The sequence below is a fragment of the Megascapheus bottae genome, chromosome 15, assembly GCF_031878675.1.
Source record: "Megascapheus bottae isolate mThoBot1 chromosome 15, mThoBot2.hap1, whole genome shotgun sequence".
Lineage (NCBI taxonomy): Eukaryota > Metazoa > Chordata > Mammalia > Rodentia > Geomyidae > Megascapheus > Megascapheus bottae.
In genome coordinates this window covers 33,634,878-33,649,047 of record NC_143523.1, presented here as the reverse complement: position 1 = coordinate 33,649,047, position 14,170 = coordinate 33,634,878, and the positions used below count along the sequence as shown (strand labels likewise).

Below are 14,170 nucleotides of genomic sequence, written 5' to 3'. Positions count from 1 at the left end.
GTCAGCCTGAGCATAAAAGGACCTGAGATTTTATCTCCAATTAACTTCTAGAAAATGGGAAGTGGGGCTTGGCTCAAGGGTAGTGTGGTAGCCTTGAGCTGAAGAGCTCAGGGACAGCACCCAGGCTGACAAACATATATATATATATGTATCCCAGAATAACATTTTGTATGTAAATTAGAGGTAATAAATTACTGAATGCTGACATTGTTTAATTCTACAGCATAATTCTAAGTTATGTTTGATGAGTGATTATTTAAGGTGTGGATAGACAGTTGATGAAAGAGAAAGAGAGAAATAAAAAGCCAGAAAATATGTCTCTTAATTTCAATTTTCCAATTCTTGCAAAAACCAGGTCAGACTAATGGTGAACCATTTTCTCATTTAAAGTAAATATATTGGTGTATCCAAAAATTTTCTAAATCAGTAAAGGAAAAGCAATAGAATGGATGCTCTTGATTATACGAGGTACTTACCAGTAAGTTATGATGAAACTCCCTGGTAAAATTAATATATATACAATAAAAATAATCATCATTGGCCAGGAGTTTGGCCTAGTGGTTAAAGTGCTTGCCTAGCATGCATGAAGACCCGGGTTCGATTCCTCGGTACCACATACATAAAAAAAAGCCAGAAGTGGTGCTGAGGCTCAAGTGGTAGAGCTCTAGCCTTGAGAAAGTCCAAGGACAGTGGTCAGGCCCTGAGCTCAAGCCCAGGACTGGCAAAAAAAATCATCATTGGGAAAGTAAAAATGATGAAGCATGAGTGGATGGAGAGAGGAAATAGGAAAATTCAGATAAATAAGGACATATATGAAATTGGAACAATGAAACTGGTGTTAGAGGTAGGTACATTAGTGGCTTCATGACATTGAATGACATGTGAGGGCACTTTCATATCCAATTCTTAGTATTTAAAATGCCCCTTTTCCAGGCATTCACATGATTTATTTTTGTTATGCTTATAGGTTTATATTTGGAATTTTTTTCTCTGTAGTAAAGTGCTCCTACCTAAGTATTCCTAACATGTAACAACATTATAATTTCCTCACTTAGTGTTTCTTTTTTGTTGTCTACAAAACCCAAAGGTAATGTTTTACTAACTATTAAGTCTTTGGTAACTAGAACAGTGCTAGAACAATATGCTGTGTTGTAAGTACAGATACTTTTTCCTACAAATTTTACACTGTATTCTTTATGAAAGATACTATAATGCCTATATAAGTGGTATTTGCTTTATGCTTTCATTAGTTATAGGACATCTAGGATAGTTTTCAAATTTAGCTATTATACATAATACTGAAGTTAACATTTGTATGCGAAAGCATTTACTGTACTGTGACATACATTTATTTTGTCCATTGTGGAGCCTGAATTCTGAGCCTGGGTGCTGTCCCTGAGCACTTCAGCTCAAGAATACTACCCTTCCCCTAGAGACGCAGCACCACTTCATGTTTTATAGTGGTTATTTGGAGATAAGAGTCTCATGGACTTTTGTGCCCCACCTAGCTTTGAACCAGGATCCTCAGCTCCTCATGAGTAGCTAGGGTTACATGCAAAAGTCACTGTGCCTGGCTTTTTTTTCATATTTTTATTGTAATTAATAGAAGAGTTACATGATATTTGCCAGATAGGAGGTGCATTAATTCACACACATTGATACCTTTTTTATCAGATGCATGCCAAAATTGGAGTAGGTGAATAATGTCAGTTCTACTCATTATTTTTTCAATAACCATCATATTTTTTCATACATAGATTCACATTTGACAGTCTCACAAGCATATTTTGATTATTTTCTTGATGATCACCATTCTGACCCCAGAGCATGATGAAATCTCAGTGTCATTTCAATTTGCATTTCCTTTAAGACAAAGGATGTTAAGCATATTTTTGTATATGTATTGGTGTACTTCTGTCTAGCATTGTAGGAGATTATCATGATAAGTGGAGCAAGCTAAGTGCAGAAGGAAAAATTCCAGGTATAGACAATCTAGTCAGGGAAAGAGAGAGAGAAAAAAACATATATGTTGCTTTGGAACTGTAGAAAAATATGAGCTGTTTGACAGGCTGAAGAAAAATAACAGAATGATGAGGGTGAATAACATCAAAATGTATGTGCTAAAAGTAATCTATTATTTGTTGTTCTTATGTTTTCTTCTTCTGTTTTCCCCGCTTTTGTCACTGTTTTTCATTTCTGTATCTTTCGTCTGGTATGTAAGTTTATCTGATTGGGGTAGGGGATGGATGAGCACAGAAGCAGTGGGATAAAGGCCAACTAATTCATCAGTGATGCTAGACACTGTGTTAGAAATTAAATTGAGAAGGCAAAGGGTTGGTAGTGAAAAACTAGGAGAACCAAGGGAGAGGGTAACATTTCAAAAAGAAATGTCCTCATTACCTGATCTATATACCTGTAACCCCTCTGTATATCACTTTTACACTAAAAAATAAAGGTAGAGAACAGAAATAAAAGAGCTGAAATAAAAGACAAAGTACCAGAAAGTGAAAAAAATACACGTATGTCTTTATTAAAATAGAATAAGGATATTCGCTAAAGCTGTTTAATAAGACTAGGAAAAGCACTGGTGGAAACAACAGGATAGGACACTAATCTGACTAAAGCACTTAGAATTTTGTAACAGGTTCTTTTGGCCAATAGTGACCAAGGAACAGGAGAAAGGCAAATGGAGAAGTGAAAAAGGGTGAATGTGGCTCAAGTACTTTGTGTGTGTGTGTGTGTGTGTGTGTGTGTGTGTGTGTGTGTGTGTGTGTATGTGTGTGTATGAAAATGGAAAAAGGCAGCCTGTTAAAATTATTTAAGGGAGAAGGAGGCCACTAGTGTGGCCTGGTGGTAAAATGTTCGCCTAGCATGCACAAAGCCTTGGGTCCAATTCCTCAGTGCCACATACACAGAAAGATCTGGAAGTGGCATTGTAGCTCAAATGCTAGAGTGCTAGCCTTGAGCAAAAGAAGCTCATGGACAGTGCCCAGACCCTGAGTTTAAGCCCAAGGACTGGCAAAAATAAATATTTAAAGGGGAAAAAATAGATGGGGGGCAGTGATAAATGAGTTTAAATCATCAGGAGGCATTATACGCACATATGGAAAATCAAAATGAAATGCCTTTGAATATCTAATATATACTAATAAAAACATAAAAATGTGATGGCTGTCAGCTTAATCTGATTTTCCTCTTATAGGGATAATTCATAGATGTATTCTACTTTAAGAATAACTGCATTTCTTTTATAGCCAGAGATGTCGAGCATTTCTTCATGTGTCTATGGGCCATTCTTCTTTCTTCTTCAGAGAAGACTCTCTTTTAAGTCTTTGGCCCATCTTTTAAGGGGATGGTTGTTTCTTTGGAGATTAGTTTGGGAGTGATTCAGTTTTTGAGCAGTTGATATATTTTAAGCATGAGGCCTTTGTTGTATGGTTAGTGAAGATCTTCCCCCACTCTGTAGGCTTTCTAGTTAGTTTGCTAGCTATGTCCTTTGCCATACAGAAGCTCTGCAGTTTAATGCAGTCCCACTTATCCAGACTTTCTCTGATATGTTGTGTTTCTGGGTCCTTATTAAGAAAGTTTCGACCTGTTCCAAGGAGACCAACTATATTTCCTATTCTTTCTTGTAAAGTTTTCAGTGTATCTGCTTTTATCCCCAGGTCTTTGATCCATTTGGAGTTAATCCTGTTGCAGGGTGACAAAGAAGGATCCAACATTAGTTGTCTGCATGTGCTTAACCAGTTCTGCCAGCACCACTTGTTGAAGAGGCTGCTTTCTTCCATTCTATTTTTTTTGACTCCCTTATCAAAGATTAGGTGGCCATAGGTCTGTGGGTTAACATCTGAGTCCTCAGGCCTGTTCTTGTGCCAGTACCAAGCCATTTTGGTTACTAAATGCAAATCACAACAACTGAGATTCCACCACACTCCAGTTAGAATGGCCATGATCAAGAAATCTAATAACAGATGCTGGCGGGAATGTGGACAGGAGGGATCACTACTACACTGTTGGTGGGAGTTCAAACTGGTTCAACCATTATGGAAAACAGAATGGTGGTTCCTCAAAAGGCTAAACACAGAGCTTCCCTGTGACCCAGCTATCCCACTCCTTGGCATTTACTCAAATGTCTAGAAATAAGGACATACTAAAGCTACTAGCACAATGATGCTCATTGCAGCACTATTTACCATAGCAAAGATATAGAACCAACCCCAGATGTCCCTCAGTTGATGAGTGGATCAACAAGATGTGATATTTATACACAATGGAATTCTATGCTGGTGTCAGAAAGAATGACATGGTCCCATTTGTAAGGAAATGGAAAGACTTAGAAAAAAAATCATATTAAGTGAAGTAAGCCAGACTCAAAAGAACATATAGGCTAAATGGTTTCCCTCATTTGTCATAATCAATACAAACCTTAGGCTCTCCTAGCAGAGCCTTACAATAGAGCAAAACCTAGATACATAAGGCCATATAGTATGATCCTAAAAGGACCTCCAGGATATAGAAACAAAAGCTATATAATGAGTGATTATAGTCCCTAATGTACTATGTTATCTCTCATCCCTTTTGCTGTCCCTTGGTTATCTCATATTGTTATAGTATTTCCCCTTGTTATCTGATATATTGTATATATGTTTATCTGGTTATTTGATGTAGGATAGGGAAGGGGGGGGAAACAAGTTGAGGGGTGGTGGTGGGAGGAGGGAAATGGGGACCAAGACATGAGAAAGGGTATCAATGTTTGTGAAGTAATGCACCTTCTATCTGGTGAATATAATGTACTCCTTCTATTAATTACAATAGAAATATATGAAAAAAGTATAATTGCAACTAAGATTTCAAATATTGCCAACAGTATCTGAAATTTTTCATTCCCCTTTCTATTACCATATGGTAAAGGAATTGAATGTATACTGAATTTTCTGAATCAAAAAATAGAAAATTATTCAAATGTAAGGAATGCCCTTTTAAAGATCCATAAGGACACTTTAAAATAAATGAGTAGATTTATAAATAAAAGATCATTTTTAAGATTTATATTAACATTTATGTTAACAGAGATATTTTCATGTTCCTAAAGCTGAATGCCTTTATAAGTTTTGTTTGCTTTTCTAAATTAAAATGTTTGTGCATATCTTATGCATGTGTGTTTGTGTGTGTGTGTCTGTGTGTGTGTGTCTGTGTGACTGTGTGTGGTGAATAGGTAGCATACTGTAAGATAGCATATTTCAAGTTTAGTAGGTTATACTGAAGGATCCTATGAGAAAATACACATGTCAGTATACATAAGCAATCTCACGTTACCTTTCTCCCCATCAGGTATACATTACTCAAAGCACACTTACACTGTTCTGAGACTCAAAGACTGTCAAAATTGGGTCAATGGGGCTACATGCTTGCTGCCCTCAGGAAACAATATGTTTCTGGAATGTGAACAGAACAAACAAGGGCTGAAAACTGCAGGATAGATTACTGTGTGATTGGGAATCAGCATAACATATTCAATAATGCCATTTCTGCCTCTACATAATATAGATAAAAATGTGTCTAACAGGCAGGACAGTTTCACACTAAATCTTTGTCCTTAAACAAACCACATAGTGATTGTTATGAATGTTTGAATTTGGATTTCAAGAAATTCCAGTGTATGTCAATCTCTTGACTAATGCAAGAGTCAATTTTGCCTAAAGTGAGAAATGACAGGTCAATCATGGTTTTCAACAGTACGAAGTACATTAAAGTCTCTGGTAATCTCTAACAATCTGGATTTGGAATGTTAGAAAAGGTTTACAGTTCCTCAACTAACCTAAATTACTTGCATTATGTAAAACAAAAATCTTTGCATCAGGGACTAAGGGAAATTCACCCTATGTCATTAGAAATATTAGTCACCTTCCTAGCTTAAAATTCATATGAGGCTTTCTGAACTCTAAATGAACTGTAACACTGACTTTAGTATCCTACAATCTCCTAGGTTTATGGCACCTCTAAGTATGAATTCCAAATTTAAAATGATGGGCTTTTCTTTCTACCCTAAAATATTGGTAGTGTGTAACTGGGACATTTTGAGACTCGTGGAAATTAGCACATTAGATATTAACTTGAATTTATTTCTCAACCAGACTAGAGAATTCAATCAATAGACCTAGATTATGGAAATTACTAGATGGGTTTTTTTTTTTAATGAGTAACACATTTCAGTTAGCTACAGGAAACATATGTCCTGGATCTCATGGCGTGGTCTTTGTTTCCAGTTAAACTGAATACTAAATGACACATTTTGAAATTGAGTCAAAGAAGTGGATCTCAGCCAGGTGCAATTTGGCTCTTCTAGAGATATCTTTCATGATTCATCATCACCATTAGGTAGCAGCTTCTACTGACTTCTGTGGACGCCAGAGGATAGAATCTCCAGGGATGTTCCTCTTTTCCATTAGAGTATACACAGCAGCCCCATAGAAAAGAATATTCCATTCCAAAGTATAGTACCAAACTAAGAATAGCAGCTTTAGAGAAATGGTCACCAGAACAACAAATTACAACCCAAGAACAATGGAATCTTACCAACAGCTGTGGAGCTACTATGGAAAACAGTGGCACTGTATTTGGGAGTGATGAGGTAGATACACATAAAATGCATCTTGACCTATTTCCTGTCTCAAGTTTTATCATTTCTTCTGTGCAACAATGGCTGGTTTCAGGGCTGTAGGAAGAGAAATTGGTTCAGGTTTTCAGCTTCATCTTTGCAGAAAGCAATGAAGATCTGTTTTAATTTTTTTAATTGATCTTTTAATGGGTTTTGAATATGGGTTAAAGTGATAGTTTTCACATTTTTCAAAGATAAATGACTACTCTCCGATTCATAGAAAAAAATAAAATCTCTATTTGTTTGATATAGGGAACTTTTGTTGTTGCTGATTTTTTTGTTTCCTGCCTCTTTTAACTGGACTGGATTAGGCAGCTTTTCCTAGAGCTAAATTTTAAGAAGGACTAATTGAAATTCTGGATTGAATGTGGATACTATTTAGGCAACTATAAAATAGCTACTAATATTTTCATAGCAGTCATTAGGACTACCTTAGGTAACTTGGCAATAAGTGGTTCTCACTGTGCTGTTTTTTAAATAAACCTCACAGTTTGCTGCATGTCCTGAGCTGTTTATTGTTCCAAATACTGCCAACTCTAGTTGATTAGAGCTTAAGGATGCAAATACTATGATTTCTCTGAGATGGTGATAAAGAGGAAGAAACAGAAACTACATTACTGAAGCACACTCAACAAATAGCTAATCAGAGTCAGTTTTTGAGTGAAAACAACAGGAGAACCAATTGATCTTGGGAAATGCCTATGGGGATTTTTTTTTCACTTAACTACGAGGAATTTGCTGATTTGCAGCTGAGAAAACAATTTCTTTTAGATTACAAACAGGAAGCAGAGTATATTTGCAGTGGAAGATTTACTTAAGAAGACTGAAGAAGTTGACTCCACATTCCTTATTCCTGTTTTGAATATCTTCTTTTATTAAATATAAATTCACAATATTCAATAATAGTCTTAGAAAAACACAAAGGAAAAATATCTTTTTCTTTTTTTGTCTTTTTCATTTTTTGTCTTTTTCATTTCTGATTTATTTTTCTACTCACACATACATGTCTCATTCATACAAAAAAGAAAAGCTCTTCCAAAACACCTTTAGATTCAGGAACATGTTTCAGAGTTGGAGATAAAATTAACTAGTAATAGGTTTGACTCAGCAGATCAAGAATTTATTCTGCCCCCTCACAAAATAAGAGAAGTGTGTTTTGATTTTGATAAATGTTGAGAAGGTGCAGTAAACCTTGATTGCCTGACCCTTTGTCCTAATTTAACTACTGAGCAAAGTGATTTAGAATTAGAAGCTTTATCTGTGAGACACATTGGAAAATTCAATGAATAACGCTTAAAATAGCAAGCTAAACTACATCCACCTGCTTGTTCTTCTTTTTCCTGGACTTGTTTTATTTTGGAAATTAATTTGTGTGCATTCACCCTGACAATGAAATTTAAAAAAAAAGAAAAAAGAAACATTTCCTTATACATATACATTGGCATCTATGTATAGGAATACATATATACATATATATATAGTCAGTTATGTTTATAGAAACATGAATATGTCCATATATGCTTGCATATACATAAAATAGATGTAATCCTGACATTAAAAAATCTGTAAAGGGCTGGGAGTTTGGCCTAGTGGTAGAGTGTTTGCCTAGCATGCGTGAAGACCCGGGTTCGATTCCTTTGGTACCACCTACATAGAAAAAAGCAGGAAATGGTGCTGAGGCTCAAGTGGTAGAGCTCTAACCTTGAGAAAGTCCAAGGATAGTGTTCAGGCCCTGAGTTCAAGCCCAGGACTTGCAAAAAAATAAAAATAAATTCTGTAAAGAATTATCTAATTGTCACATTAGTACCAAATATTTCTCTTAATAATTCCCATAGAAATTATCTTTAGTTTAAATATGGCTCAATTGTGAAAACCTGGAAGTAATTTTGCTATTCTCCTATATTAGAAACGTGGACAGCAAACTCCTCTCCCCAGTTTCTCTAGTACTTTCTTTCTAGCAAGGTAATTTTAAAGAATTTGATTGCCCTTTTAAGTCGCCACACTGGAGATCAGATTCAAAGGTATGAATTTGGGGACGACACATTCAATACTTAGTACTATTACTGTTATTTATTTCAGTGCTTCAATTGTCCCAAAATTGATCTTAATGACGGTATTCAAACAATTCCCATATTCTTTTACAATATATACCCTTGGAGTATACAAGTAGGTATGTTTTAACAAGATGTTCCAGATTCGATATAATTCTATTTAATTCTATTTTTGAATTCTATTTAAATCTATTCATTTAATGCTATTCATTTAATTCTATTCTTGAAAGTAACCATTTCTCAAGAAAGTTCAAGTTTCTTTGATTAAAGAGTTGAATTTTTACAGACATACCAACTGTCCCTCATACTGTTTTTAATCCCAATTTTGGTTGTAGTTGATAGAGACAATAAACAGACAGATACTTGCATGTATACATAGAAAAAGGAGATATTAATTCAAAGAATTTGGAAGGGCATAGAGACATAGCCCCTATGTTAGATAGTTTAGCATTGTTTCAAGGAAAGTACACACACACACACACACACACACACACACACACACACACAAGGAGAGGAAAGAGAGAACAAAGAGGAGAAAGAAGGAGAGCATAATATTGCTTTTAACTAAATTTAGTCATTTTTTGATTGAAGGACAAAATATATTCGCGATAATTTGTATTTTTAAGTTTCCTAAATTTACCTACCAGTCATAGGAAATGCTAGAACAGAAATTTATTACTGTGTAGATAAATGGTTTTAGACTTAGGTTTCCAATATTATAAATCATTGAGAAGTCAATGTGCTATTTATCCTTTTCTCTTACTGCTTATCTATTCCTGCTATTCCAGTTTTAATGCAAACATCAAAATTAAAAGAGTACAAGAGTAAACACACACACATTCTCTCTCACTTATATTTATCTACATTTCAAAATTAAATGTCATATATTACATCTTATGAGTTTATATTTTAAAGATTTGAATTACTAGATATTTTCATTTAACCTCATATTTAAGAACAAATTATATACCAAAATCAAAGAACCCATTAACACTAATTTACACAAACAAAATATACTTTAACTGACATGAAAAATATATTCTTCATTAATAACATTTTATTGCAGGAACAAATGTATAACATTAAGAGTAAAAATTTATGGTTCTATAGACATAATGTTTTATTACATAGATTAATATGTATCTGTAACTTACAAACCCTCAGCCTAATTTTAATTATGTTCTGTATATTATGACTGTATATAGAAATTCTTTTCTTGAATACTTGTTTGTTAAACACATCATTTGAAATACAATGTAAAAATCAATGTTAATAAATTATTCCATGAAAAAGCAATATATATATACATATACATAGCATATATATACACACAAATCCTTTGATTTTATCTATTTGAAAATTGCTATATGCTTGTACTTTTTCTCAATGTCCTCTGAAAAATGTAGAATGATTCTCCATCTACAATGTGTATTCTACCAAATAAATGGCATTTAATGGCTATGTTCATTTTTTACATGAATAGAATGATAGCTTAGAGAAGTGTTTTGTTTTTCACAAGTTCTTTTCCTGGTGTCTATGAATATTTCTCATTTAGATAAATATATTTTAACCCTTTTAGTGTTTCTAAGAATTTACTGACTCAAAATCAGATGCACTTATTGACGTGGCTGAATTGACTACAAACACTTGTTGCTTTTGACTCATAAACATGTTATTTGTTTTGTAATCCATTTTTTAAAAAACTGTAACTGTATTCAGAAGGGTTTAATTAATATTTTTGAAAACTTCCAGAAATACTGATGTTCCATGAGATGCTTTATTCTCCACCTTGTCTTTAGGTTATATATTAAATCTTTATTTTGTTTTGGTGAAACTGAGGTTTGAACTCAGGGACTCAAGCAACCCTGATTTCAGTAGCAACCACTGTACTTCTGAGCCACAATTCCGGTCAAAACCTATATTCTTTTAGCAGTGAGCTGGATGATGGTGCTCTGAGTTTCAATCTTCTATAAACCACTTGGTCATTGAATTCTTTTTCTTCTCTTTAAGGCAACCGATCGAGAGGGAGACCCTATAACTTACGCCATTGAAAATGGTGATCCCCAGAGAGTTTTTAATCTCTCAGAAACGTAAGTTTTGAAAAGTTAAAAGTAAAGTGATTTATAACCTGATTTTCCTCATCTAATAATGTAATATTCATAAAGAAACAGACCTTTAATCAGAAACTTTCAACTGTCTGTAGTTTTATTTTACTTTTATTTCCCTTATGAATGTTAATGAAAACTAGGAGGCTAATTCTGAACTTGAAAATCTTACCCAGGACACTATTTATATATTTTAAGAATTTTTATTAACTAAAATCCACTGAGGTGGAAACATTTCATTTGCAGGCATAGCTTTAGATTAATTGAATGCCTTTAAAGTTGTCAATTACGTCTAATGACAAGGACAGTTTTACAGGAAGTAACTTAGTACTGCTCTGTTTATTCAAAATAATCTTCTAAACAAGGCATTTTTGTTGTTGTTGTTGTTTTTGCCAGTCCTGAAGCTTGAACTGTGGGCTTGGGAATTGTCTCTGAGATCCTTTAGTTCAAGGCCAAACATCTACTACTCGAGCCACAGCATAATTTCCTACATTTTCTGTCATTTACTAAGTATCTCACAGACATTCCTGCTAGGTTAGCTTTGATCCATGATTCTTTGATCTCAGCCTCTTAAATAGCTAGGAAAAAAATGTTTTTGGCCTGGGCACTGTCCTTAGCCTTTTGCTCAAGACTAGTGCTCTGCCACTTGGGCCTCATCACCACTTCTGGCTTTTTTCTGAGTATGTGGTACGGGGGAATCGAACCTAGGGTTTTGTGCATGCTAGGCAAGCACTCTACCACTAGGCTATGCTTCTGCCCCTGCCCCCACCCAAAAGATAAATTTTTATCTACAGATTTTATCCAATTATATGTTACATGTTTTTTTCATTTCCATAATGAAGATACATATGACCACGAATGGGAAGATAATGTATATTGTTTATAAGAAATCATTCTGCAACTAAAAAATTGTGGAACTGCTGAGATGTAATAGTCTTTTCATTTAGAAATAATCACAAATAAGATAGATAACTTTCTTCCTGGAATGAATTAAATATCATTTTATTTGATTTTTTCCCACTAGAAGATAGTCATGGCAATTATCTTATTCAGTTTGGAAGTTTATTGTTATTGCTAAGAAACTTGTGAGCCTTAAAAAGCCTTTTGTAATTTGCAACCTGAATCCTAGTATTATCCATCCTAAGTGTGGAAGTTCTGATGTCTGAGTTGGAAACCAAGCAAACTAAGATAGTATAGAAAGAACACAGGTTGTTACATTGAATTTCTCTGTCTTACTGTGTTTTCTTTCTCTGGCTAGTACAGGGATTCTAACCTTAGGGAAAGCCCTGGATAGAGAGAGTACAGATCGCTATATTCTCATCGTCACAGCTTCAGATGGCAGGCCAGATGGGGTGAGTACATGCTATGCAACAGGGTTTTCAACCTAGTGTTCACGAAAAAAATTGATTCTTGTGGCCATATGGTCTAAAATAAATGTGTTGGACTGGGAATATAGCTAAGTGTTAGGTTGCTTGGCTAGTATTCATGAAGCTCTGGGTTCAACTCATCAGTACCACATAAACAGAAGAGGCTGAATGTAGCACTGTGGCTCAGGTGTTACAGTACTAGCTAGACTTGAGCAAAAGAAGTTCAAGAATAGTGCTCATATCCAGGACTGCAAAAAGAAAAGAATAAAATGCTAAAATAAATGTGTTATAGTCACGAATTAACGTGTAACACTCATATTAGAGGAAATGCTATTTCCTCCTTTTTTCCCCTAAAGAACTGTTTTAATTAAAGCACCCAATACTTTGAGTGAGATATTGTGTTAGAACCATGGATTTAACAGTTTAGGCACTTGAGATCAGCATTACACTCCAATCTACCAGGGCAACAAAACCTCCTTATTTTAAACAGCAGTCTACGTGTGCCTCTTAATGGAACAGAACTGGAAAATGTGTTCTTCTTCTAGGTTTACCATGCTGAAGCCTTCTTCACTTACTGTAATTTTGGAGGCAGAGATTATAGGTAGATTTATGGGTACACATGTTTATATACTAAGCAAGTATTTGATAAGCCTGAGGATCATCAGTATGATGATGGAAAATAAAATTGACCTGGACTTCCATCCAGAAGATGCATCCTACTTCCTTTGGAGCCCAAAGTCAATGTTAAGAATAAATACATTTATTTAGTCTTTCTTCAGCATATCTTGTGATTGAGGACCATGTGACTGCTGGTTAAGTACTCTCCATTGCTTAGCTCAGTTTCCAATGTTCCATGATATTTTAAAATTAGTTATTCTTCTATCTTCTTTGAATTACCATATTCTACAAACTACATATCCAGATTTTTAAGCGTTATGATACTCAATCATGGGCAGAATTCTATTTATTTATTTATTTTTGCCATTTCTTTATTTTCATTCAGCTTACCTAATTGTTTTAGTGCCAATCACTGTTGTCTGAAAAAATTTTAAACCCAGAATAGATAAATAAGTTTCAGTCTTTTAAAATAGTAATCTCCTATTAATTTAAAATGACTTATTTGATTCATGTGATGGCTTGGCTAGGAATATGTGAAAATGCCATCCTTCCATTTAGTTCAGAATGACTTTTAAGAAAATATTGCTATATTAAGAACATGAAAGAGATACTTGTATTGTTTAATAATCTATCAAAGTGAGAAAATAATAGGAAGAATTAGTAAAATTTGGTAAATGCATAATTTTCTACTGTACAGTATTTGACATTTCAGACATTAAATATTATCCTAAATATAAAATGTACATTTAGTATAGTTTTGGAGATGGTCAAGACACGTAGAAGCCATTCAAATGGTAGAATAATGAACGAAAGTGAAAGGTAAGAGGGATTTTTTTTTTTCATGTGTAATGTCTTCTGCTTTTATAGGGCCTGGAGTATAAATGTGATCAGTAGTGAGATTCCTAAAAATAAATGAGTGACTAATAAAATGCTTGATTGGGCAATAACACAGGAAGAAAATAAAAGGAAAAATAGAACATATTTTGCATATATTAAGTGGTATAATTAGAGTTAATCAAAGAAAGGATATTTAGGTTAAGACTTGTTACAGAAAATCATGAAGGATATTGCATAGTTGTGAGCTATGTCATAATGTAGATTAGAAACTGATGCAGTTATATTAGCTAGGATATTTAACATCTGCCTGTGAAAAGAAAATTTCTTAATTAAGGTAAGGAATGGAAAATAAATAACATAGATTCCTGGCATGGTCACAAACAACTAGTCAAGGTATTGCCCACTTCAAAACACAGGAAGTTTGGACTGACATTAATGATTTTATTCTCAAAGGATATTTTCAGTAGGTTATTAGAATATTTCAATTCTTTTTGGTCAAGTGCCTCAGCATGCCCAGGTCTCCATTTTTTCAAT

The 14,170-nt window shown here is 34.3% G+C and overlaps 1 protein-coding gene across 1 annotated transcript in view; it reads left to right on the top strand.

Moving 5' to 3' along the window:
* Pcdh15 (protocadherin related 15) overlaps positions 1 to 14,170 on the top strand; it is a 514,067-nt gene that overhangs the window by 347,881 nt on the left and 152,016 nt on the right. Inside the window, exons 18-19 of the mRNA XM_090346943.1 lie at positions 10,720 to 10,799; positions 12,073 to 12,166. Coding sequence (XP_090203069.1) covers positions 10,720 to 10,799; positions 12,073 to 12,166 — 174 coding nt within the window. The remainder of the gene's footprint in view (positions 1 to 10,719; positions 10,800 to 12,072; positions 12,167 to 14,170) is intronic.